The sequence below is a fragment of the Oxyura jamaicensis genome, chromosome 15 (assembly GCF_011077185.1).
Source record: "Oxyura jamaicensis isolate SHBP4307 breed ruddy duck chromosome 15, BPBGC_Ojam_1.0, whole genome shotgun sequence".
NCBI lineage: Eukaryota > Metazoa > Chordata > Aves > Anseriformes > Anatidae > Oxyura > Oxyura jamaicensis.
The window spans coordinates 12,625,128-12,651,757 of NC_048907.1; the positions used below are offsets into that span (position 1 = coordinate 12,625,128).

The following is a 26,630-nucleotide window of genomic DNA, read 5'->3' on the forward strand; positions in this document are numbered from 1 at the left end:
TTCTTTGAATTGATATGAAAGGAGAAGCAAACATGAAAAAAAAAAAAAGATGAGAATAATATCTGTCCTTGTATCACAAACATTAAGTTTGATATTTAATGGAAAATAAAACTGATTTCCTACTGTATGCCTACCAGAAAAAAAGTATAAAAAAATATAATGGCATTTCAAAACACCATTGGAGAGTCCAGTATGACAGGTAGATGAGACTAGTGGATGCTACATACTCTGAAAATAAAAGCTTTGTCTATTTCAGTGACCAGATAACCACACAGGAATCTTGTATATGTTACATTGCTTGTGATCAAGTAAGTACTCTATCATACAAAGAGTTAGTGTAATACCTGAGTTGGACACCAACGTGTAGATATCAGTTTAGATTTAGTGCTTGAGTCATCCACTGTTATATTTAAATGAATTAATAAATTCATTTTTCCAGGAAAGCAGCAAGACAAGAAAAATATTTTAGTGAAGAAAAATAATTCCATTTAATTTCATAGACATGACATTACAATATTAGGATATTCTAGCTTCTATGGTTTCCATTTCTAAATGGAAAAAATTGAAAAGAAAAAAAAAATTAGCTCAGGCTGATCAATGAGCTTCACTGAAGTTCCATGCTCTTCTAGAAAGAAACACATTTAAAGACAAGCAAGAGATTCACTGTTTAAAAAAATAAAAGTGTACTGCATAATGTCACACCTTGTTGCTTCAAAGACTGTCTACCAACAAGCAGACAGAATTGACTTAAGACAAAGTAAAAGTCTTCCCTCTAAACTGTAATGTTACACGTTTCTCTGGCTGACCAATTCTCTCTTGTGCTCCAGTAGTGGAAGCCACTGGGCCAATTACTACTTTGCTGGCTGTTAAGACAAAAAAGGTACAAAGTTTAAAAATAATTCCCTCTGTAAACTAGAAGATTGACATGCTTATTATATGCTGTATTTCCAGCTAAGAGGAATTTTATTCCAGACATGACTCCTGGGTTGCACTTAAATACCAACAGACTAGGTCTCTCTGTTTGTTGTTAAACTACATGCAAAATGTTCTTCCCTCAGTGAGGATAATTTCCTAGATGCTAACTGACTGATATTTCACGTGTATTTGTATGAATTGATAACTACAAACTTTGTGAGGGCTTCAAGAGTCTGCACAGCTATATTTTATGCAAAGTTATTGGAGAAGATAACCACAGGATTATCCTTCACTGTTCATTTTTAGCAATTTTTAGCTCTTAGAACAGTACAACCTTATTTCTCCTCCAACTTTGAACAATATAAAAATAAGCAATTATATGAGAAAGTCAGAAAGCAACACTTTATGTGTACCACACACCTTTTCTATGCTGAAATTCTGAAAACATGGCAAGGGGTTGTCGTCTTTGTATTTTCTCATGGTGGTCTGCCATACCAGTTGGTGTGTTCACTGTCTGCTGCAATTGAGACCTTGCGAAGACTCTAGTCCATCCTTTGGGTTTTTGTCCATATTGCACTGGTGTAAATAACCTAAAAATTAACAAGTCCATCATACTACACATATAAAAATAATACATGAGGAAGTTGTTAGTCCCTTCACCCTAATACACAAATTAAGTTAAAAACCAAATAGTTTTAATCAGTAATCTGACCTAGAAGAGCTGCAGAGTGTACAGCAGGAGAGATTTTGCTTCTCTTGTGGACTTAGAGTATGCAGAGGAAACACAATATACTATTAAACGTAAGGTATGCTGAATGCTCTGAGGCTCCAGCCATCTCTGAAAGATTAAGTAAAGGAATTCAAGGATCACATATCTCTCAAATACCTTTATCATCTTTGGAGTTTGGAAACAGCAAAAAACCTCCCCAAAAGATGCTAATAAAAGTCAAAGTTATTAACAAAGCAAAATCTTAACTGTGGCTGGGTGCAATGTAAGGACAAAAAGCAGAGGATCTCTACTTCCATGCAGCTTGAATGTCTACAAATTATTCATACAGTCTGGTTTTAAAAACACTGAAATTTTAACAGCTGACTTCAGAGTAATTGTTTCACATACAATACTTCAGTGAAACTAAAGGTGTCTAAACAGCAAAAGAATGAGATCTGTTTCTGTTCGACTTTTTTTTTTTTTTTTAAAAAAAAATCTCTCTCTTCCAACTCTTAGATTTCATTAACTGACAAAGCTTCATTCTGGCAGAACTGCCTAATAGAACTAGTGCAGGACCTCCTCCTTGTCATCTGTTACAGCCATGTGTTACACAAGCTGTCTTGGAGCTAATGTAATTCTGCTGTAGAATAAGTCAGAACAATGTTTAGGTAAACTCTCTACAATACATTAATCTGATAAAAGCAGAGTATGGTTACTGAAGTCCAAGACTGAAAAATGTCTCTCCCAATTGATTTTCAGAGAGTAGGGTTAATAGGATAAACAAAAGGTCAAAGTTCATCAGCAAGCCATAAAAAGAAAAAAAATATTTAAGTGCATTGCAAGTGCATCTTAGTGTTAAAATGAATTAGGAGGAGAAGATTTAATTATTATGCTTAGGAAACTCTCTACAGCAGAAATCACTTTCAATGTTCAACAGACTTGAAGTCTGCTGTGTTTCTAAGTTTGGCAGGAAGGATCACAAGTGAGCCTTCATAAATGAAAAGAATTACCAAGTGGTAAAAGGCAGTTTGCTTTCCCTCAGAAGACTCACATACAGTCCTATCAGCAATCAGTTTGAAAACAATATAGCAAGACAAATGCGTCTGAATGTACCCTCTCAGTGCTCACAAATATTCATTTTCAACCAGTTCTTAAAAATCACTAGAACACTGCATACCTATTTAGTTTGAGATTCACTGGCTCAAGTCTGGGTGATGAAGGAGAACAGTAGATCTCTTCAATAAACTTCCTAGTTACTTTCAGTTTTGGCAGCATTTGTGCTTCATAGCGAGTCATTTGGTCTTCCATCCCAATCACATCAAAGAGAGACAGGTCTGCATGCTTAAGGAAAACAAAGAAATATTCTACTACCATTCAAGTGCAGCTATTAAAAAGTAGTAATAATATTCCACGTTATCTGATGATTAAAAAGCTCACAGTTGAAGCCAGAACTAAATGAAAACTTGGAAGAGTCAAGTATCATGTGATTTTGCAGAGAGCAGCTGCAGTTACTTTAAAAGGTTTCAGCAACCTCTACCATGAAAACAGTGTATTATGCTCATGTTACCAAGAGTCAACAAGAGGACAGCACACTCAGATTACAAGCTCTGCAGTCAATCCAATGCTTGTAATCAAAACATTTGTCTTCATAGAACCGAGATTCCAGTCTCATCCATTCCCACCTTGAAACATTAACCCTACTTCCTCCACAAGCCCTTGACGCCCTCCTCCCATCCCAAAATAGTTTTCCAACAGGCTCAATTGAATAACTATTTGAATTTCCCAGGAAAAAAAAAAAATCTGACTACAGTTACAACTAAACTGTGGAATGAGATAGCTTCTCGTCTTCAGGGCAGTATAGAGCTTTATTATGCCCTTGCTGCTCCTGAGGAAAGACAAGAATGGCACCTTTCCCTTGATTCCAAGATCCAGTATTTTAGATGAACTGGAAACTTAAAGCAAAAACAGAAAAGGGAAAACGTTGCAAAATAGTCTGGCCTTCTGTGATAAGGACAGCAAGTAGCCAGCTTACCCTACTAAATTCAGTGCTGCCATGAACTCAACAGGTACTGTTTATAATCATTGTGGTTGCATCTAAGAATTAATATTAATAGCAATTCACAGATTTTGAAATTTACTGGAACCTGACTTGTAAGATGTTGTACTGCTAAACCACCTGCTCTCCCAGTCAAATTAAATCAAACACAAGAGAGTTACGTCCCTACATACCTTCCAAAGATCCCATCTTAACGCATTCAGCACTAGAGAAGCAGTTCTAAACTCCAGCGTCTCTAGCACAAAGGAAGAGCTGGGAAGCCAGGGATTTATTAGATCAGGATGATTACACACCCTTAGGAGCTGCATCAGAACACTGACAAAGTGCCCACTTCTAAGACATTCTTGAGTTCTGTTATTTAAAATGAAAATAAGCCTTTTAAAGTGCTTTTTAGGAGCTTAGGTCTTTCTGCGCATTCAAATTGTTTTTCTAACTAAACCTGACAAAACCAATTTATTGAGCTTACTGCAGTATGACTTTAAAAATGCAGTCTTCCATTCCTCCAGCTTCTCTCACATCCACACAAACTTTTAATAATTTATAGAATGCATTCTGATTTGAAAACTCACATTATTATAAACCTGCACTTCTTACATACCCACTATTTCAAATGAAAGTGGCATGAAATAATATACAAATACATATTGTCAATATTAAGGCCATGTTTTTAATGCCCGAGTAAATACCACTTTAAATCATCAAATTCTCTGTAAAATGTAAACAAGGCACACTAGGAAAATGAAGTAAAATATAAGCTAGGATATTCAGTTCCTAAACAAGTGCTAAATTTAAACAAAAGCTGTGGCACATGCTCAATTGCCTATGTTATAAATATAGAATACTGTTTTTTGTCCCATAATCTGCAAATACTGTTCATTTATTCTCCTTTTCACCTTGTGAAAGGATTCGACATTAAAAAAAAAAAAAAAAAAAAAAAAACACAGAAGGAAGAAATTACGGAATGCAGTTGCCACTTAGTGTATAACATGATTAGCCTGCACAGCACTATGATTATGCCACACACTTTAATCTTTTGGTTTGCCCATGACTCACTTAAAAATAACATGGCAACAGTTAAGCTCTCTTACTGTAACTGGAATGCTTCCTAACTTATCATTTCAATAATTGAGCAACTAAGAACAACTCAACAGATGTACCTGGGTTGAGACAGGATGTCTTTATACATTGACTTCTGTCGATTAGAAAGAGTACACATCAGCACATGCTCGTATTTCCTCGCTAACTGCTTCTCAACATGAATTTTGGACCTCTGCAGAATAAATGACTGAACTACCTAGAAGAATACAAAACAGTAATTTCTTAATTGCGTTCCCCCAGAGAAAGAGATACTAGATAAGACACTATCCTCAACGGAGACATACTCTGTGCAGTCTTATTGCCACTGTCTGGTAATGATCCTCATTCCTTTCTGCAGATGCTACCTTTGTAAAATCCAAATAGAATTTGGAAATCTCTGGGATCAGGAAACAGGCAATGGTCCACAGATCTTTTAGGGCAGTAGGCAGAAGTGTATCCATCAAGAGTAAACAGTGATTACTATAAACAATGAAGATAACAAATAACATAGAATTTATTTCATAACTTAAATTGAATCACAGCAAGAAAAAAAAAGTTATAAGTGCTGAAGTTATTTCAGAAATTATCTAAGACAAAAGCAAAAGGAAAACTTGTAATGAATACTCCAGACCTGTGGAGACTGAAAACTGCATCCCAGTGCTTTTCTTTCAGATTATTTTGCCTCTCATCTAAAACTAGGTACCTCCATTGCACTTTCATGAATGCCTCATAGTCTTCGAAGAATTGCTTGCAGGAGGCAACACATATGTAAAAATTGTTGGGGTCAATCCATTCCTGCAACATAAAAACACAAACATCCTAAAGGGATATATTTTTTGACAGATTTCAGAGCAAAAAGAGGGCTAGAAGTTGTATGTTGTAATAGCATCATTGGAGAAATCCAAAAAAAAAGATACACTCAACACAATTTCTTAATAAGCTTCTGCAAATACTAAGATGAGGTAAAAGTCATTGGAACAAAGATGGGAGAGAGTCAAAAACATCTGTACATCTGTACAAGGAACATCATGCCAATAAATAAATACGCACTAAAAAGGCTAGCCACTGCTGGTCATCAAAACAAGTTTTATCGGTAAATACCACACTCTGCTTTTTAGCCAGCATTCATGAAATGAAAAAGTATCTTCATTCTTCTTCTGCTTTCTGTACGTTACGTAACAATAGAGAAAAGGAAGAGATTGTGAGATCAGGGTGCTCAAGCTTTTAACCACAATGGTGCAAGTGTGACTCAGCCTGATACTTCCTTGCAGTGTAATGCTTACCTTACTCAGAACATGTGTAGATGAAACTATGTTTCATAATACCTGTCTAGTTTTTAGAAGTTCTCCTGGATTCCCAAGGTACAGAAGAATTCTCAAATCAGGACACCAGCATTTCAGTCCAGTCTCCCACTTTGGTACATTAAAGTTTTGTGAAATAACAAGAATAGGACCCCAGTTACCTACAGAGATAACAAGTGCAACATAACTGGAAGTGACTACATATCACTTCACAGCTTACAAGAAAAGGCAACTGTGTACATACAAACACCATGCACTAAAACTCAATGGCAGGAGTTGTCTCTCCTTTTGTATACAAAGTATTTCAGATGCATTCATTAAATTACACATATTAAAAGCAATTTTTTTCCTTACTGAAAATATATTCACTAATGAACTTTTAAAATAGATATTAAAAGGTCTATATTTCATACCTTCATTACATGCCAGGTGGGCAAAAAAAGCTACAACTTGCACTCTTTTACCAAGTCCAGCTTCATCAGCCAGAATGCCGTTGAGATTCATCTTACGGAGCTTTGCCAACCACTCTAGTCCAGTCTTCTGGTACTCTCTAAGAGTCCCATGTAATAAAGACAGAGTGTTGCTTTTTACTGCTGTTGTGATTTGAGCACTGCCTTTGGGTAACAACGCTTCTGCAACAGCAGCCATGTCTGCTAAATCTCCCATATATTTCTTTGCAGTGGGCATGAGTAGGTCTGTAAGCACCACATCTTCCTGAAGGCTCTCTTTCTCAATCATAGAGTCTCTTATTTCTGCACAAAGTAATAAAGTTAATGGTGCGGAAAAGGTTTGATGCCATTTACAGCTAAGCCAGAGTCTAAAGAACGTAAGAAATCTACACTATAAGAATAACATAAAAAACAGTTTATGACAAATGATTACATAAACAAGTGCAACCTGCAGTGGGACACAGGTGCACATATGACAGTTTTAGTGAATTCAGTCTCACTCACAGCCCCAAGGGACCAAGATTGATACAAACAAGAACTCAGCAACAAAAAGCTTTTACAGTGCATTCACCAAAGCTTTAGTAACACACAGGAAGTCAGAGAACTAGAGAAAGGAGCTATGTATAACTCAAGAACAAAATATTATTTTCTTAATATTTATTTTGGTAAGCTTATTTTGTTACTACTGGCATGTCCCACAATATTATGATAAAAAAAAAAAAAAAAAAAAAAAAAAAAAAAAGGCTGATGTCCTTATTACCTTTTTTTGAGGTGTTCTGGGAGTTGAATACTTTCCTTTTCCTCTCTTCTAGCTCTACTTGTAATTTTAAATCTATCACCTAAAGTAGAGAGAGTGCAGGGAAAAATAGCAGAAGGAAGTGACAAATATGAATGCACTTAGCTTTAAATACAGCTGTGAATTGCTTAACATTTCTTTAATGGTCAGACGGACATTCAGACATGGCCACAATGCAGAGCACTCCAAGAATAGCGTATAAAAAACTGACCATTAATAGCCGTTATCCACATAACACTTCAGAGCCACTCAAAAATAACTTGCATCAGAACTTTTATGTTCACAGTGAGCCAACTGCACCAATGAGATTTAGTAAAACACTCTCCTCATGACATATAAGGCCTCATATTACTCATGCATTCGTAACATGAAGCTATCTTTACCAAGGTATAATATTCACCAAGAAGACTGAACAAAGTTCAGTTGTAAAACTCTTGTTGTTACGATCCACTGGGATTTTATTCGGAACTTCTCTGGGGGGGTGGAGGGGAGGTATTTACCTGCTTAATGGTGGACCAGAAACATTCAATTTCTCTAGCAGTAAAAGCAGCAATAGCCTTCAGTCGCTTCTCTTCTCTCTTTTTGCATGTTTCCTTATGAAGCATCAGATCCTCATGGTAATGATGCACACTTATAATTAGCTAAATAAAGACATACAATTACTTTAAGTTTTCACTATATGTATTCTATCTAATAAATGTGTTTCTAAAGAAAGAAAAAAAATACAATCCCTTTACAGATACTCCCTAAACTTGCCTCTTCACTACGTTTGTGAAAACAAAAGTCATACACCCGCAGTGATTAAGTCCTAACCATGGAAACACTGCCTATTCCTCCTACCCACAACTCCTTTTCTAGTAGGAAATATCAAATTCACATTACCCTCTTGGCACTTATCATCTTCCATCTTCTTTCTTGAAGAAAATCTGCTGCCATCCACTGCATTTCTTCCAAAAGATAATCATGGTGTGATTTGTGTCGTGGGGCCTCTTGGAGTTTGGGCAGACGTTTCAGAGACCATAAACCTGCTTTCCTGAGTGTTGTTATTCGCTGCAGAATTTCATTTTCCTTCAAGTAAGATCATTATTACTATTGCACAATACAAAAGCAAGACAGACACTGTGAAAAGCATTACACGAATAACCAATACAAATGATTCTGCAGTCCTTGCAGATATTCTACACCATCTGAAGTTTCACTTAATTTAGTATCTAATGAATAACCCATCTTGTGTAGATTATGTAAAACTCTATGAGGAACTTTGTTATTGGGCGGTGTTACATCAGATCTATAGAGAAGTTTGAGATGCACTGATACCCTCTCTTGATAACTTTATTTTTTCCTCCTAAACTACAGTATCTCTAAACGTCATCAGGAGAGCAGGCTTGATACAGTGAGAATTTTCATAAAACTGAAATGCCCTGCCAAATGGCAGATGGACAGAAAAAGTTCAAATACAATTTAGTTTATGGTCCTTTTTTTAACACATGCAAGCATTCTGCAGCTGCTGGTAAGTAAGCACAAGCAATACAAATTTTCATTGTGGTTTTACCTCCTTTAATCTAAATATGTTCCATAAAATGTTAAAATAATTGATTGTATTTAATTAAATCTCCTTCTAGGATATCATTAGAAATACGAATTCTTCTTCCCCAGAGAATCTGCCTGATTCTTTCTCATTCCTTTTCTTTCTTCAAGAAAAATTACGTAGCATGTCTGCATCTCTAAAAACCACAGGAGAGATACTGCTAGCTACAGAGCATTCTAAATTTAAATGAACACAAAGTTGTATTGCAAAGTGAGATTTACGTCATTATATAGTTCAATTGGGCAATTTGAAACAAATTATTAGTGTGTGGTGAAGACCTCTGTAAAAAATAGTCACACTATTTGCTCCTTTCTCCCAGGTTCGAGCAATGCTGTCATCCACAAAGTCTCAATACAAAGGCAAACACTGCCTCACAGTGAGAGGTTAGCGTGGTGCTCCCTCTTGCTGTAAATACCAATGTACCTGCAACTTTGCACACACATCCTAAACTTTCTCCACAACATGAAATTAATTTGATTAAATGAGAATCCATCAAAAGAATCTTTACACTGAGAGTTGGGTAGCCATCGTGAATTGGGAAAAAAAACACCACATACATGCTTTATGGATGTAAAATTTCAAGAGAAAGCAGCAGCAGCAAAGTGCCAATTAATCTTGTCTAGATTTTCCAATAAGACAATGTTACCTCTTTCATTCTGAGCATAGTTTTCCCAGTATTCAAAGAGAACTGTTTAATGTTGCAGAACAGAGATCAGTAGCAATTTCAGTACATTTCAAACAGGCATTAAAAGCCACATACAATATACTATGCAAATCTGATAGCTGTTGCTGTAGGGAAACTGGAGCTTGGGCCAAAAGCTCATGCTTCTTATCATGACCTGCTTGTCGTACCTGCCAAAGAAAAGCCAGGTTCTTGCTGTGTGAAGCAGTTGAGGAGCTATGCAGGCTTGGTGAATTTGGTTTGTTTTGCTGTCTATTTTGCTCCTGGCTGATCTGTTGAGCCATGTGAGGAACAGGAAGCATTCCACCTGCAAAGGAACTTTTAAAAATCACCATTTCTGTAATTATAACAGCAGAATATTAAAAACAAACCAGAAAGAAGTGGCAACGCACGCTGTTACATAGGTGGTCAAATCAACTTCCTAGCACCCAACCCGACAATTACATACCTCAAAGCTATGAAGATGCAAATCAGTCTGCACTGGTCTAGAGTGTATTTATCACCCCTTTAAACTGACAACACACAGATCTTTTAAACTAACATCCTACGGAGAGGTGATAATGAGGCAACCAATCTCCATCCAAGTATCAAATGACCAGAAAGGAAAAACTTGGTGCCACAACATCAATTAAAGAAATGAACAAATTAGGCACAGAGGGTACAGGCGGTAAGCCCGATGCACGGAAAATGAGACGGGCAGCACCTACACTTCCAGGACCTTCTCCTGAGGGCTTTTAGGTCTTATAATAATTGGTGTTAGATATAATCTTACAATTACAGAAATTCTCATTAAAGCAATTATCTTTAATTACAAAACTAAAACCTTATATTTGATAGCAAATACTTTACCATAAATCATTAATAAGATTTATCTGTGTTATTTTAAAGGTCTTTTTTTTTCTTAGAAACCATTACCACTGTCAAAAGTAATTACGGCACTGAAAGAAAACATTTTAAAATAGAGGATGCTTCTGCACCTAGCAGCAAGAGATGCCCGACTAGACGTAATGGGAGCGATTGGAACAGTTTTTTTTCTGGGAGGAAGAACTGGTTGGCGCTCTACATACATGCTCAGTGTTCGTGTTGCACACAGTACCCAGACGGCCGGGGCTCCTGTTACCTCGGTCCTTATGCGAGGGCTGGTTTGGAACGACAACGAAATCAGCCGAGGAAAGCGTCCCGTCACGGACGAGGAGGCCGCCTCCCCCCGCGTCCCCCTCCCGCCTTCCTCGCGGCCCCGCCACCTCCCGCCAGCGGGCGCCCACCGCGCGCTCCCGCGGCCCCAGCGGGCACGCGCCGGGCGCCGTCTCACCCGCGGGCACGCGCGGCGGCTCCCGCCCCTCAGGAGCTCCGCCCGGGGCCGTACCACTGCCGCCTCAGGGGGGGAGCAGCAGCAGGGGACGGTGCCACCTGCGGGATGGGGGTGAGCAAGGCGCATGCGCGAGGCGCCGCTAATGGCGGATGTGGTGGGGGCGTGGCTTGTGCTGGGAGCTGAGGGAGCCCGCAGGGGCCCCCGAGAGCCCCAAAGAGCCCCCGAGAGCCCCGGATCCCCTCGGTCCGGCAGCAGCCGGGCCGCTGGCCCCAAGCTGAGCGGGCACCGATGTCAGCCTGCCGTCCCTGTGCCCTGACAGAACGGAGTACCCCACATAAACACCCGCGGCTGAGCACGGAGCATGCCCCAAGGGGCAGTTTCAAAGCTTGAATCGCTTTTATAGCCTTTATTTATTTATACTCACGTCCCGAGCCACAAAGCCACTTGGTGGTTGCACTACAACCAGAGCTCAAACACCCAGCTCACGATCCCCATAAAACAAAAGAGCACTCGCTAACAGGAGGTAAGAAACACCCTGGTTTTATTTTGTTCTCCATAGACTATAGAAAGAAATTCCTGTTGATTTCAGCTGAGCCACTGGTGTCGGTTTTGATGCCTCTATTTTTAAGTAAAGGCATTGTTCTCAGATTGAAAGGGACAGAAAGATGGAGCTTTGGACAGAAGACTAATACAGACTAGGTTCAACAGTATGAGTTAGCAAGGGATGTAAAAGGAAAATCTAGGTAGAGTCCCTCTCCAGAACACTTGCACTCCTGTCATTCCAAAACAGTAAGGCCTTCACATAAACAAAAAGCTCTGATTAAAATCCAGATGAAACAAGCAAATCCCTTTTCAAGGGACAGCTGTACTTTGGCCAAAAAAAAAAAAATCCAGGAGGTGTGGAAAATCAGAAGCCATGGAATGAAGGTGCAAAGAACTGTCTCCAAGAAGTAACTCCCAAGTTCAGTATGGACCCCCAGTTTTGATGCACATCTTTAGGCACAGGACTAGTCTGTATCCAAAGTTGACAGGACAGAAAGGAGAACAAGAATTCCAGAGTATGCAGATCCCAGAACACAGAAAATTAAAACAATTTCCCAGAGGAAGACAACACTCAGACATGCTCTTCCCTTATCACTGATCACTGCACACTCCTCTACTCTGAGCAGCTTGATAGAAATTACGAATTCACACATACAAGCAAATGCAGACTTGATTAAGCCCCGAGGAAGTCAGCACCATTCCTTTCACACATGCTAAGTTGAATCAACCCAGAATCTAGCAGATGGCAAGCTAGTTTCCACTAAAAACAGAAATACTAAACCAGCAGCAACACGTCTAGTGAGCCACCCCAGGGAACACTAGAGCTTTCATAGCAGCATGCTTTGAATTGCAGTCCTGGCAATTAATTTACATGTGTTCCTCACAGCTCATCTGCAGGTCTGTGAAACGACACCTCAGGCAGTAGATGCCCAACTACATACATAGCTGCAGAGCTACATTCTTGAGCCTGCCCAAGCATGAGGACAATAAAGGGAGGCCGACATCTTTCAAATAAAAGGTCTTATCTTAAAATATGTGGTTCAATCCATGTTCCAACATTAAGACCTCTCACTGAGTAAGGAATCATTTCCTCTAGGCTTGCAAAGCTTTAGAAAACATGGTAAGTTTGATTCAATAGCAGAAGAATTCACAGCAGTTAGCATGATAATGAATTTATACCCCACACATTATTCCACAACAAAGCCATGGATGGCATGGAAGATAAAAGCTTAAAATGATGTTTAGAGATCAGGTTAATTAAAGGTGAAAGGAAAATAAAAACTAAATTGAAAGTTCGTGGAGTCATAATTTCATAACAATCATCCAAAAAGTATATTAAAATGTTTTTCCCCATCTTTATGTAAAGATTATACATATTTAAAATACTACTTCCAGGTAAACATGTAATAAAAGCATTATTCAAATAGCAATTAAGACATCTGCATTACAAGAATCTTTTAGAAAGCTTCTTTCTTGTTACACTTTTTTCAAGTATGCCAGGCAGGTGGATCAGTCAGTGGTACCAACAGCTTCTTTTACTCCTTCTACGGCAGTTTTCCCCACCCAGTTTTTCCTGGGCATCTGGTTATTGTTCTGCATGCACGCAACCCTCTGCTTTACTGGGTTCTGGGATTAGAAAGGCCACTTTTTTGTAGACAAAGTGAGCTGCAATCAGTAAGGGTCCCAGGTCCAGACACTTACTGACTCAGTCAGAATCATCACCACAACCATCACTGCCTTCCAGATCGCTGCTGTTCTGAAATGTAAAATGGAAAACAGTGTGTCAGTATTTCATATATAGCCAGAGACGGACCTAAGTCAAAAGACATTGACCATTGACGTTAAACTTCTCCAGAAGTGTAGGAAAACACAGCAAGATTTGCCAGTTTATGACTCTGCAGTCAAATCAGCCAGTGTTTCAAAGCATTCCTTCCTCCTTTCCTCAACTGCCCCATGCAAAACCCTGCATAAGTAACACACTAATCCATTCCACCAGCATCAAGAGCACACAGACTGAAAAGATAAAAACATTTTATACTCCAGATGACTGTCCTCTTCCACAGTATGTTCATGGAAAACAAAATATTACTAAGGGAAGAGCCATTCTAACTTGCAGCTTCTGTTTGAAAACAACAATGGCTTCAATCATTACCTTTGAATTTTTGTTATCTTGCATCTCAGCAGCAGAAGAGTTGAAGTCATGGATGGAAAGGGTGTTTAGCCAGTTCATCATGGATTTCTCCTCCCTTTCTGTGTTAATAATAGTAGGATAGATATACTGCTCTTTGAAAACAGCAATCTTTTCCTCCTCCTCTGTCCACTCCAGTGGCTCATGCAGCCCATCATTTCCAAACCGTCTGTTGTACTTTTCAAAGTGTACTCTTTCCAAGACCAGACCGAGTCCGGGAGCTTTGGGTACATCTACTTTCTCTTCTCCCCAGCTGCGCTCTATGATAGACTCAGCAGCATAACCTTTCACAATAGCTATCACCAGTCCAATCATCTTCCTTATTTGGTGCATCATGAAACTCTGACCTTTCACTTTGATCACTGCAAATTCGATGTTTTCCCGCACAAAGGGCTCTCCACAGTACATCTCCATTATGTACCGCTTGGCACTGGGGTCCTTGGGTCCCTTCTGAGACGTGAAGTTGTGGAAGTTGTGTGTTCCTTTATAGCACGCAAGCAGCTTGTTGACTTTTTCAAGGGTCTCTTTGTTCAGTCGATAAGTCTCTTCTTGCACATCATCGTCTTTATGGGCAAAGGTAAATGTTGGCAGCATGTAAGAGTAGGTTCTGGCATCACATTTGTTCTTGGAGTTGAATCCCCCAGTGACTCTCTTCAGCCCTTATTTTAAAAAGAGATGTTAAGTTTTTGAATGAGTAGGCCGTAACCCAATTGTGATTTCAAATTTACCAACAAATGTATTTTTTTAAATAAAATTCATTTCAAATATACGAAGATTTATTTTATAGGACACTAATTTCAAAATAGCAGAAACATAGATTCTTGTTAAAACTAAACTGCTTTTGAGGAAAATTATAATGGTAAGGGAGAGACTTTGTGCAGGAGAAGGCTCCTCTTTGAAAAGTTTTCTTTGCCCATTCTGGCATCCTTACCCAGAATTCTGATGTGAGAAGGAAGATGGTTATTGATCTTTTCTAAGATGTCATCTATTAGCCTGACCTTTAGTGACACAATCTGTCCAGCTGCAGACACACCCTATAAAAATCATAAAGCACATACACAGATAATTATGTATCTTGGAAGGTCTAGAATAGCACTTGAAGAACTGAAATAGCTAAAGAACAAGTTTTTCTCACTGGTCATTTCAGGCTGAAGTAAGGCAAATGCAAGGTCACAGGCAGAAATCCAAGTAGATTCCTCCTGGAAGACCTGCTGGTGTTGGGTGGCCACCCAGCACCTTAGCAATCTTAGCATAATATTGCACTCCCTTTCCTGACATATCTCACTGTATTTGACTATTAAGTAAAGCACCAGCAGAAAAGAAATGACTTATACATGAGATCAGCCATGAATTCCAGTTCAGACTTAGAATCCTGCTGTGGCAGGCTTAAAAATCAATGGTGATGCTGTTACGTTTCCAAGCTCTGCATCAGCCAGGCAGCAAGAGCAGTGAAGAGCAGCAACAGGTTGGGAAGCTGAAGCAGATGAATGGGATAGCAATGCAAAGGGACACAGCGTAAGTACGAAGCACCAGCTTTACGAACTCCATACAATCAATATCCCACTCTTTCTAAATATTTGCTTTTTACTTAATTTTAGTAATGAACGAAGGGAGGAGTTTCAAGTAGTATTCTCTCCAAATAGGATGTTATCTCATGCTAAACAACACTTTACCAATCAATCCAATGGCACTGGTGGGAACAGACCACATTTTAGGAGAGCACTGGCCCTAACCAACCTACCTTATCTGTTCGAGCACACCGCTGAAAAGACATTTTCTTCATGTTTTCTCCATGGTTTTCTGGGATGCAGCCTGACTGAACAAGGGCTGATACCAAGTCATCTTCAATTGTCTTGAACTGTGAAGATCCCATATTCCTCTAGAAGAGAATATAAAATAAGAAAACAAATAGTAATAACTGGGTAACTGTCCTGGAGAACATCACTGAAAAATTTTGTTAATTGAGTATCACTATGCAATCTTTTAAAAATCTTCCCTTCACAGCCCTAAAATAATTGCCAGTGCCTGTAACAGTAACAGCTGCTGTTCTAAACCTAGCCTCTGCAAACTGGGCTTCTAGAAATTAGTGGACTCTTAGTGGTCAGGTAGCCCGAGCTGTTATATAACTCAGACTACCATTTGCTCCAGCAACTTCTGCACTACATTTGTAGATGAACTATGAGAGAAACATGCAACTCTACCTGTGTAAGGCTGCTCGGCACACCCTCCAACACACACCACTCAGTAACAAACGCAGTAAAGTTGAAATGCACTTCCACAGACATGCCCATGCATGTTGTTCACTGCTGCTGAACAAAGCTACTTTGCTGTATAAGCATAAAAAATTCTTCTGTGTTCAACCATTACCAATTATCCCATGGAGCTTTTAAACTACACCTCAGGAATGCGTATGGAGCATGCAGTATGCTGAGCAGAGCAGCAGATGGAGCAAAATGATGCTGTTGCTGCTAACACTGTGCCACAGGACCGTTCCTGCACGAGTAAATCTGGGGCACTTTGCTGCTGCAACAAAGCAGCATCCCACGTGCAAGCCTAACAATCTTACAGCAGTTTTCCTGTTCCTAAATTGCTACAAGCCACCCTATTGAGCACATTGGAAAAAGGACAATTTACAATGTCTTTGAGTACAATGTCTTCGTAAATCCAAGAGATGTCAACACATATGGCAATTTGTTTCTTTAAAATACGCAGCTCAGTTCTCCAGGATCTGCACGTTTTGCAGAACACAGTGAGACAACCTGAGGTCTGACCTAAGGAAAGCTCTGCCCAACTGCTTTGAAATGTAAAGCTTCAATCTGAAGCTGGTGCATGGGTCGGGAGGGATCATGAGACAGCACATCAAGTGCTGACAGAAATGCAGCGCCTGTGCTTTCAGCCTCCTCAAGAGCCTTGTCTGCAGCACAGCTTTTGAAAGAGCTGATGCTCTATACTGAAAGGCACGTTCACTAGTCATGGCATACAACAGATGTACAACTGACAGCTCCCTAAGTCCAGCTACTACCACACCATTTGACCCCAGGAGCCATGGAACCCATCTGTTCCCGGCCCAGCTCCTGAAGACACAGCCCTCCCTCCCTGCTCCTGCAGCTAGAAACCCCACAGACCTCAGTAACACTGGCCGCGATGCTTTATTGACCCACATACTTGCATCCCATGGTAGCCTTTCCCCGAATACGCCATCAATAACACGATCTTCCTCTTGGGCGACTTTTTGCTCTGATCCTCCTCCTCCTCACCGCCGTCTCTCTTCAGCCTTTTGCTTTGGCGCCCGTTTTCCTCCGGCCTTTCCAGCACCTCGCCGCCGCCGCTCAGCCTCTTGGCAACCGCTGCCCGCAGCCCCTCGGCCATGCTGGGAACCACCTGCGGGGAGCAGAGCGCTCAGCGGGGCGAGCCCCGACCGCCAGCCCCGGCCCGTCCCACCCCGGCGAGCCCCAAGGAGCCGCCCGGCCCCCGGCGAGGCGCGAGATACCCGGGCCCTGCCTCCCTCCCCCCGGCCTCCCCCCGCGGCCCGCACGCACGTTGTGCGGCCGGGACCCGAGCCCCAGCCCCGCGGGGCAGAAGCCGAGGTCCCGGCCCCGGCCCCAGCCCCGGCCCCAGGCCCGCGCCCCCCAGCGCAGCATCGCGGCCCGGCCCCGCCGCTCACCCGCCGGGCACGGCCCCAGCGGGCCCAGCCGAGCCCTACGGAGGCCGCGCGGGGCCGCGCCGAGGCGGCGCCGGTGCCGGTGCTGCGCGGGGCGGGGCGGCGCCGAGGGGAGGGCGGGGGGGCTGCTGCGCGGGAAGTGGCCCCGGGGCTGTGAGGGGTCCTCAGCAGGCGCTGGGCCCTACAGCCGAGCTCCTCTGCTGCTTTGGCGATGTTTCTCCGTAGGCTCGCTCGCACACACGCTCTGTGGAGCCAGCACGTGTGAAAAGTGTGAGAAGTTCTTAATCCAAGCAGGGGAAAAGGCAGAGTAACGAGTGCGTTCCTGTGATAAGCATTACCCATATAAGCAAAACATTTTTTTTCCTCACAAACCCACTTGGTAAAGCAGTAGTACGAGCAGTTCATCTGCTCGTGCTACTGCTATCAAACATCCCCTCGCGTGTCCGACGTGAGTACGAGCAGTTCAGTCACAGTGAAACACAGCAAAAAGTGGGGCGTCACCTTCCCGGGGGCGTTCAGGGAACGGCTGGGCGTGGTGCTATAGACACGGTTTGTTGGTGACACTGGGGGTACTGGATGGTTGGACCAGACGATCTTGAATGTCTTTTCCAACCCTAATGATTCTATTCTAGTCTAAATGCCTCATGTGAAGCACAGGGCACTCACTAAAGCTCAAGATCACCCCTCCCAGAGGGGTACTTGCTAGGCCGTGGTCACTGTCCCCTCTTCATGCAGCTGCCACCCGTGTCAGTGTTGCCCGCTGTTGAGCACAAGCCCCCACGCTTTCGCTTTCCTGTCAGGTTTTCCTCCCTCCGGCTTTCTCAGGCAATCATTATGCTCATGTCTCCCCCAACAAGTTTTATCTGCACTGATGTACTTAGTGGGAAAGCTTGGTACAATAGGCACCCTTATCAGGCAACAGCATGTACCTCCTAAAAAGCCAAATGCACCTGGAAATTGTTTTGTTATGCTATGAGCTTCAGTGCTTTATGGGAGGGAGCTACCCAAAGAGGATGCTGCTCCCCCTGGCATGGCTGTGAGATTAGCGTAAGAAAGCTCCATTTATTCATTCAGATGGAAAATGGAATGGTTGACAATTCCAAGCAGGCCAGATTATCAAATACAGGCTTGTTATTTCTGCTAATAAGGGGAAGAAATGCAGCACGTCCTTTTTTGAACTGACACATCTGAGTTATTTCAGTAGCGGGACAGAGCAAAGGAAGATTTATCACATGTTCCCAGCTGTACTTTGTTCAGAGAAGTGATAAAAGATAGCCTGTCAAATAGCAGCACCACTGCCAATGAAAACAGGAATATAAATGTATTGCTTAGACTGGGGCATCTGAATCTCTTTTTGCCTTGCTTCCTTAGGAAATGAAGCATGTGCAGTCACACTGCCTGTCTGTACAACACCATCTCTTCCTCCTCCCTTCCTGCTGTGATTGCTGAATTTGGCTCATTTCGAGGAAGGGAAGAAGGCCCCAGCAGATAGGATAAAACAATGGTATGACAGGAGAAAAACTTACATGGATGTCCCCATGATGGAAAAAGCTTTGCTATCCCAGCCCCTTATCCATTCTAAGGGCAACAAAGGAGTTTCAAAACAACACAAACCTTGCTCTGAACCTGCCAGAGCACACACTGACTCTTTCCCAAGATAAAAATTAGGCAGGTGGAAAGGAGCTGGAGAAAGTTGTTGGCCCCAGTGTGGAGTTGTAGGACACACGTGTGCCTCACTGCTTCACTGTTTATAAAATGACTTGGTTCGTAGTGTCATAAAATTTGTCATAAAATATTACGAGCGGTTAATGTTGCCTTCTTGCTCAGTCCTTTCAGTCAGCCTTGCTCAGTCCCCTCCATTCCCAGGCAGATGGGAATCACCTCTGTGATCTGCCTACCCTGCCGTAAACCCCTTCACTATCCCTGAGCATATCACACGCCTGCAGCTGCAGCCGGCCTCGGGTCATGAGGAGCACTGCCACCAGTGGTAAGCAGCACTGGGGATATCGTCATTTTACTCAGTTAAACGTAATGACAGGAGTCCAGGTGACAACAGGAATCAAAGAGGAGGCGCTTGCTCTACGCAATTAGCCAGCTTCTTACAGCCCACGAGTCATGTGCTCCCTACGGCACCATGGAGAATGACTGACTTGGATTTTCTGAATGATTAATTTAGCCTTCAGGTTTTCTAGCAGAGCAGAACTGATGAGCTGCCAGCAACATCAGAGGTCCCAAATGAGGTTGGGACCACGCTGCAGCACCTATCAAAGGAGCATGTTTTTCGCAAGGAGTTTGCAGTCTAAATCCTCCAAACAAAGGAAGGATTATTGTCCTGTTTTCATTTGGCATTTTATTTTATTTTCAAACAAGTAGATAACAAAGACAAGGAGATAGTAAGTGACTTGCCAGTGTTGCCACTGTAAATCAGTTGTGTGGGAATCTGCACTGTGAAGCCAGTACCTCAGGGATGTACATCTTGAGTGAAAAGGCAGCAGAGACGAGGCTGCAGTTTCTGGTGTAGAGCAGAAGGTCCAATTGCAGATCACTGTGTGAGGTCTGCAAAGCCAGTGCACTTGCTTGGATTTAATTTGCATCACACTTACCCAGCATCTTCAGGAATTTGCCTAAACTTCACGAATTAAATTAGCAAGGGTTTCATTCCTCTCGCAGCCGTATCCAGGGTTAAATTGGAATAGGCACTAACAATTCATGAAACTCCCTGCCGTTTGTGTGAGGAGCAGAACATTTCATACATGTTTAATAGGACTGATGAAATTAAAGTATGCTTGGCCTTAAGTGAGAGTGTTGCCATCAAGTTTACTCAGCAGTGAAATCACCTTCATAAAAGTTTCCAGGTATACAAGTGACCCTTGGGGACTGCAGCCTGTAGCTCCAGGAATGGGCCATCCTTGAAATTTCAGGACAAGCACACCTGCTACTGCAGAACTGGTGGCTGAGCTCTAACAGGTGATTTAATGTCTGCGTGCCCTGCTCTGATGAATCACTCCAATATCATCTTCTTTACAAGAAGAGCAACATTAACACCCCCACAAGCTACCACTGCACCTCCAATATCCAACCACTGGCCCAGCATCGTCCCTAAATACACGGCATACAAGGTCCTTAAACCCACGCCAGGGGCCAGCTTTTCCCTTCCTTCCCCCCACATTGTGTCCTGCATGTCAGAGTCTGAAGCCACCTGTGCAGGAGCTGAGCGTCCTTCCTTCCAGAGCGAAGCAAGTGGAAGATGCAGCATTTCAGGATATGGCATGCCATGTGGTACCCGCCCCACTGGAGCACGTTAACAATCCCGCTGCCACCATTAGCAAGCACACCAGGTGAAGCCAGGACCCCCACATGCCATGGGCCTGCGGGGTGTTGGGGTGCGGAACAGGCCCAGGAGCAGCACCAGCAGCACCAGACTTCTGACAGCAGAGCTCCAGGCCCGTGCTGCGGACACAGACATCGGGGTGTAACCAATGTAAGCCCGAGACGTGCTGAGACCAGCGCCGGGGGAGCTCTGACAGCACTTGGGTGCTAGTGGGGGTTCATGACAGAAAACCACGAACATTTGGAAACTCAGACACCCTCTGTCCACAGTAAGAAAAAAAACCGTTGTTTGACTTTATTTTCTTAAGCTTATTCTAATAAATGTATTATTTAATGCATTTTCCGAGAGCATCCTGCCAGATTTCAGCTCCCAGGAGGAGTGGTTCTGACTCCATTGTCCCTAAAAATGCTGTTTTTAGAACAGAAACGTGCCAGGGACATTTGTATCCCTGTCCTACGTGCAGTTGCTCAGCCAGGGAATGGCACCTATCCTCAGCGCTGCATTTATGGTCACAGATTAAGGGTCGAGAGGCCTTTAAAATCCTCCTGTGGGGATTTGTCGGCAGGGCATTAACTCTGGCCGAACGAGTTAACTCCTTCTACAAAATAAAGTTTTTAAAGGACAGGGCTTGGTAACAAAAAGTGTGGGACTTGATCTTTTTATTGCCTTGGTGTGAAGCACGCCCACCCATTTGTTCTTCCTTGATGTCACCAGGACACGTCTGATCTCTGGGAGCTGAATGAGGAGGTTTTTGCTGACGTACTTACAGCAACTAAATATAAAATATGGGAACAAAGCCAAACACACTGGAAGAATTGCTTGGGTTTTTCTCCTAGAAACATCAGCAATGCATTGTCACCATAAACATCTCGAAAGTTGTGCAATTTTCACTGTTGTTTTTAAGCTGTTCAGGCCTCATGGTTTGGAGCTTTTAGAAGAGACTTTATTTCTGTTCAGTCTTCCAGCCAGCTCTAGCCTCCTTTGTCTGCTGCCCACGAAAGAGCCCCATGGACCCAGCCGGGTGTTGTCTATCTGCATGTGGCACACACTGCCCGCCTTTCATCTAGCTGTAGGTTTTCCACATGAACCCTTGAACTTCCTCACAGACAGCTTCAAACCCAACCCTTTACCCCCAGCATCTGAAACACATTTATTTATGTGTTCTTTACCCCAACCCCACGCCACCGGGAACAAACACAACATCCTCCCACAAAAGGGTGCTGTTCACGTTAAAAGCAATACAAAAACCCCAGCGTGCTGAACTGCTAAACACTAAGCACCATCAGCAGTTGTGTTTATTTAGCTGTGAGCAGCTTCCCGAGGTCTTGCCCAGGTTGTACCACACCGTGCCTCCACGACACGCGGCTGTCCCCACGAGCGAGCCAGCCTTAGTGGCAGCGCACGCGGGCACGGCCTCCCAGTCGGGACCGTTCTCACGGAGGGCCCATGTGCTGCCCTGTTCCCCTCGGTGGGAAAGGCAGGGACAGGAAACAGGAGTTATAAATAGGGCTGAGGAAGAAATAAAAACAGTTCCAGCTCAGGGTAAACTAACATTTTTAAATAGGCACTTTTCTTACAGAAAAACAACACAGCCCAGTAACCGCATGGGGTGATGCTGAGTCAGACAGGCTGGCAGGCAGGGCTCTCCCAGGGGTGCTTATGGCCAACAATAACACGCATGGCACAGCAAGGTGAGTTTTGGGAAATGTTCCCTAGAATTACAGTATCACGCTCCTGAGAGATCACACCTCTGTCGCTTAGTTTCTGTCAAAGCAGAAGGACTGGAATAATTCACATCCCAGTCACGGAGCTTCACTTTTTATCCCAAATATTCAGATTCAAAGAAGAGACTACAGCTACCAGTCTTGCACCAAAAGCCAGGATCAAGGTTGACAGCAACCTGACTGTGGTGCTAAAGGGCTGCTCATATCTACCTGTCAGGAATAAGGATGGATTAAGCACTCAGTGCAGTACCTCGTATGCACAGGTTTCACATAAGGCTCCATGCTGCTCACAGGGCATCCTTCTCTCAGCCCATGGGAGCACATTCAAAGAAGACACCTGCACTGCTCTGGCTGCTCCCTACTGCCCAGGGAGCCATACAGTCCAACCCCTGCCTTGAAAACACATCTCAATCTCCTCAGGCTTCTTTATGGTGTTCCTTGCTACAATTACCCAACCACTTCCCATGCCTCAGAGCACCCTTCTGCAGCGTGCTGAGCGCTGGACTGCAGAGAGGTGAAGAGCTCCAATGTGTTGACCTTGCAAATCCTGAAACATGGGTGAAACTTCAGGCGTCAGCCTAATTGGATGGGAAGGGATCTGCTATCAACTCCTTATAGTTTCTATCGGTAACAGCAAGAGAACACAGCCAGATAAGGACAGATGAACCAGCGATTACAGCCCCAGCCAATAAATTGGGTTCATTTTTCCTAACTTCAAAGGCTGTCTATAGCTTTAGGCAACATAGCTTCTTTGTCCCAAGCTTCACCCTCTTTAAAAAGAAGGTAACAGCACTTCTTCACCTGAAAGTCACGGCTGGTAGAACCGAACACATGAAATGCCATACTCAGATACTGCACCAACTGGATTATGTGAGTGCTGAAAATAGGCCACTAACAATTTCAAAACATTTTTTATTTCTTAAATTGGTGTTGTACAATTTAAAGCAAAAAAAAAAAGTCACACAAAACACAAATAAAAAATGTTGACAAAGTATCAAGCATTACCTTATAAAGAACATCATCATACGCTCTCACAAACCTGAAGATACATGTTATTAGACTGAGGTTTCCTGAAATCTATTAAGATGCTACACACAAATGCTGCAACAGTAACAAAGCCATGACAATAGCAAGTGGACTATGCTAGCAACTTCAACAATGGTTGGGGATTTTTTGTGTATTTTTTTTCTTTTTTTGTTGCCTTTTTTTTTAATTTTGCATTCCTTATTGTCTACAAAGCAATAAATATTTTTCACCAAAAAAATTGGTTTCACGCTACATGCAATTAGATAAAAAATAAAGTCAAAGTGATGGCAAAATAAATCACCTGATTTTTTTTTTCCTTTTCCTTTTTCTTTTTTTTTCTTTTTTCTTTTTTAATTCAAGCACAGTGGCTAAGTTTCAAGTATCGAGAGAAAACATATATACACGTCTGTGTTTGTGTGCATCTATATACATACACACATACACACACACTTGTATGTATATATACAAACACATACATATATATATCGGTTGCAGGTCTGTAAACCACAATATTTTGGAGCAATATATACTTGTGTACATTGAATGTGGACAATTGTGATACATTCAAGTAATTAAGTACAGCTGGAAGGTTAGTGCTGAGCTTGCCACATACAAGGATCGTTAAACCTGCGGCACAAATGTGGGTCCTGGGCTGCGCTTCTGGGCAGGAAGCTCTCTGCGTACGCTCGTGGGATTGCTGTGAGGGTTCAGGGCAAGTAGCAGGTGTCTGTATTGCAGAGGCAGTCCTGGCTCGGTGCTCTCGTGCTGCATCCCAGTGCACTCACCTGCGGCATAGCCCTTTGCAGAACTGGTAAAATCCTTTCATAAGCAGTCTGGGTCTCTTCGGCGTTTGTGGCCACAGGCTGGGGGGTTGTTTCTTAGCTGTTGTTTTCTTTTTCCTCCAGGCACAAGCATCAACAGCCACAGAAGCAGCAGGCTGTGAACGTACGATGTAACAGAGGCCCAATATTGAAGCACTTGTGTAAGCTATGCTTAAATCTTCCATGGTAGGGGCAATTAAAAATATTTTTAAGTTTCCTTATTGGCATTACTGCTCTGCAATCAGAAGAATCCATGTTGCCAAAGATGATGCAGCTCAAGCCAATTAAGTTGCTCCTGAAACCCTTGTAAAGGATCACACTGAACGTGCTAATATTGAGGGAAAAAAGCAGTGGGGATTTAACCACCATGTGCAAATTATTATTAAATCCCCAAAAACAAAGCCTGAGGTTTCAAGTTGCTTTCAAAGATACTTTTCTGCCCAGCACTAACAAAATACTGCCATGACTGATAAATTAAGACACACACTTGCGCACGCAGACAGACAGAAAGGCAGCCAGCTATCCTCTCACGCACATGCTCACAGCATCCGAAGCCTCAACCAGAACTCGAGCCACTCGCACCCGCAGTCTCATTTGGCTACAGAGTCTCCTTAAAAGAAATGCTGAACATAAACCCGAACACTACAAGATTTCTTTATAAAAAATTTAAGCAGCAAATAAAACTTTTTTTAAAAATGCATTTCCAATTGTAAGTGTGTAGGATCTTAATGCCTGTTCTTGAGCTCTTAAAAAGCATGGAGCTTTATATCGACTGTCCTTTAAAGAACATTTAAATAATAAAAAAAAAAGAAAACGATCTTGGTACTGCCAGACTGCAAGTCAGCTTGCCTGGTGTGGAGGAGGAACAGCACAGACTCCGCAGTGCTTTTTGCCTCACACTCACACGATACAGTACAGTTAAATACGTACAGTTACACACAAACCATATATATCAATATATATTCGCCCTCAGGAATACATATTAATATATGCACACACGTAGTGCAATAAAACAACCAGGAAACAAGGGAAGGAATAAAAAGAACAGCATTCCTAACAGTCGTGATGTTCCTGGCTTGTTGTGTGATGCTAAGTCAACTTCTCCAAGTTCCCATAGTGTGTAAAGTGCTCCTTTGATTCACAAAGCTAGTGTTTTCAGTTTCAGGGGAGGGTGAGGGATATGGGAAAGGGCTTATCTCGCCAAGAGCTGAAAGCAGGACAGCGCTAGTGCTTCCTCATGGTAGATACGTACTGACAGGCTGAACCGAACAGCCAAGAGTCTTTAATGCTGATCCCAGTGAGCATAGGGACCGAGGGAGGAACGGATTCATTTTGGCTTCTCAGAAATACAGGAACATTGCATTTTCCGTCATCTTCCTGTTTTCCAGGCAGAGTCTCTTTCCCTGTGTCGTTTGCCCGTCCGCAAACAGAGGCAGTCCACGCGACAGCCACGGGAGGTGCAGTCTTCCCAGCGGCAGCACGCTCTCAGCCTTGCTCAGTAAGTCTGTAGAAGGTGGCAGCTATTTCAGCAGCGCTCAGGCCAAGTAGAGCAGGTTCCCTCCTCTCGGCCATTCAGCAAGCACTCCAAGGCAGAAATGAGTATGAGAAAGGACAAAGGAGAAAAAGGCAGGGAGCCTCGGGTTGCCAGGAAGCTCGAAGGTGCCTGGCTATCAGCTGGGGTAGGGGGAAGTACACAAACTGGCCTTGATTTCTGAATGATCCTCCAGCATGAACTGAAGCCAGCAGTTTCAGCACATCCATTGCCTGCAATGGAGACAGCACGGAATACCCTGTTCTTCAGCAAGAGGACAGGCAGCAGTCTTTATCCTTCAAAGTGCTGGGAAGAAGCAGACTTCTATCCTTCATCCCTGCTGCCAATGAGGGAAACCTTTCCACATCAGCTATGTCTTCGCCCAGCCGCTGAGCAGGGAAGTATTTGTGCTGGCTGCAGTCACACCTCCCCACAGAAGAGCTTGAAGTCTGTGGAACAACTTCCCAAAATGTCAAAATACAGAACACTGAGCAGTTCATCCTCCAGGTATCCTACTGCCAAAATTGATTCCTGCCACAGCAGCAGGCCGTTGGAAACAAAGTGATCAGCTGGGATGAGGTGTGTGGAGAAGAACACTACTAAAATCAGGCGCAGAACCCCGACAGCAGAGCTGACAGCCTGCGCTCGATGCAGAGTTTACCTGGGAGAGAAAAAAAAAACAAAAAAACACAACAAATCAGCTTCTCACTTTCCTGGCAATATAAAGACTACCAAAGCATGCTGGAGATTTGGAGAACAAAGAAACAAAACACAACAAGAGAATTTCAGCAAGCCTAAGCAACCCTTCTGGAATCACGACCACGTACTGATTTAGACTAGGTGAGGACCTAGCCACAACAATCGTGCTGGGAAGAAACAGGCCAAAGAGCTGAACGATTAGAGATCCAGGACTGAAAGCT

General features: G+C 42.7%; 4 protein-coding genes across 6 annotated transcripts in view; all 4 read right to left on the minus strand.

The window, feature by feature from the left end:
• The window catches only part of LOC118175066 (E1A-binding protein p400-like), a 10,366-nt gene extending 9,651 nt beyond the window's left edge, over nt 1-715 (minus strand). The window contains exons 1-2 of the mRNA XM_035340942.1: nt 703-715; nt 345-400 (exon numbers count right to left, since the gene is read on the minus strand). The gene's annotated coding sequence lies outside the window, so the exon portion shown is untranslated. The remainder of the gene's footprint in view (nt 1-344; nt 401-702) is intronic.
• A 3,196-nt stretch (nt 716-3,911) lies between these two features.
• Nucleotides 3,912-10,499, minus strand: LOC118175067 (E1A-binding protein p400-like). Its single transcript, XM_035340943.1, has 10 exons — nt 9,744-10,499; nt 8,186-8,371; nt 7,804-7,944; nt 7,268-7,346; nt 6,472-6,810; nt 6,083-6,219; nt 5,389-5,552; nt 5,063-5,237; nt 4,838-4,974; nt 3,912-3,982 (listed from the first exon to the last, which is right to left on the minus strand). The coding sequence occupies exons 1-10, from the start codon at nt 9,906-9,908 to the stop codon at nt 3,976-3,978; spliced, it is 1,530 nt and encodes a 509-aa protein (XP_035196834.1). The 5' UTR covers nt 9,909-10,499; the 3' UTR covers nt 3,912-3,975.
• Nucleotides 10,500-11,409: 910 nt separating this feature from the next.
• PUS1 (pseudouridine synthase 1) lies at nt 11,410-17,053 on the minus strand. The gene is made up of 5 exons (XM_035340783.1): nt 16,782-17,053; nt 15,358-15,495; nt 14,548-14,650; nt 13,581-14,275; nt 11,410-13,184 (listed from the first exon to the last, which is right to left on the minus strand). The coding sequence occupies exons 1-5, from the start codon at nt 16,983-16,985 to the stop codon at nt 13,134-13,136; spliced, it is 1,191 nt and encodes a 396-aa protein (XP_035196674.1). The 5' UTR covers nt 16,986-17,053; the 3' UTR covers nt 11,410-13,133.
• Nucleotides 17,054-23,534: 6,481 nt separating this feature from the next.
• The window catches only part of ULK1 (unc-51 like autophagy activating kinase 1), a 78,947-nt gene continuing 75,851 nt past the window's right edge, over nt 23,535-26,630 (minus strand). For all 3 annotated transcript variants that reach the window (XM_035340418.1, XM_035340416.1, XM_035340415.1), the window contains one exon: nt 23,535-26,371. In XM_035340418.1, the coding sequence (XP_035196309.1) occupies nt 26,316-26,371 (56 nt within the window). In that variant the 3' untranslated portion in view covers nt 23,535-26,315. The remainder of the gene's footprint in view (nt 26,372-26,630) is intronic.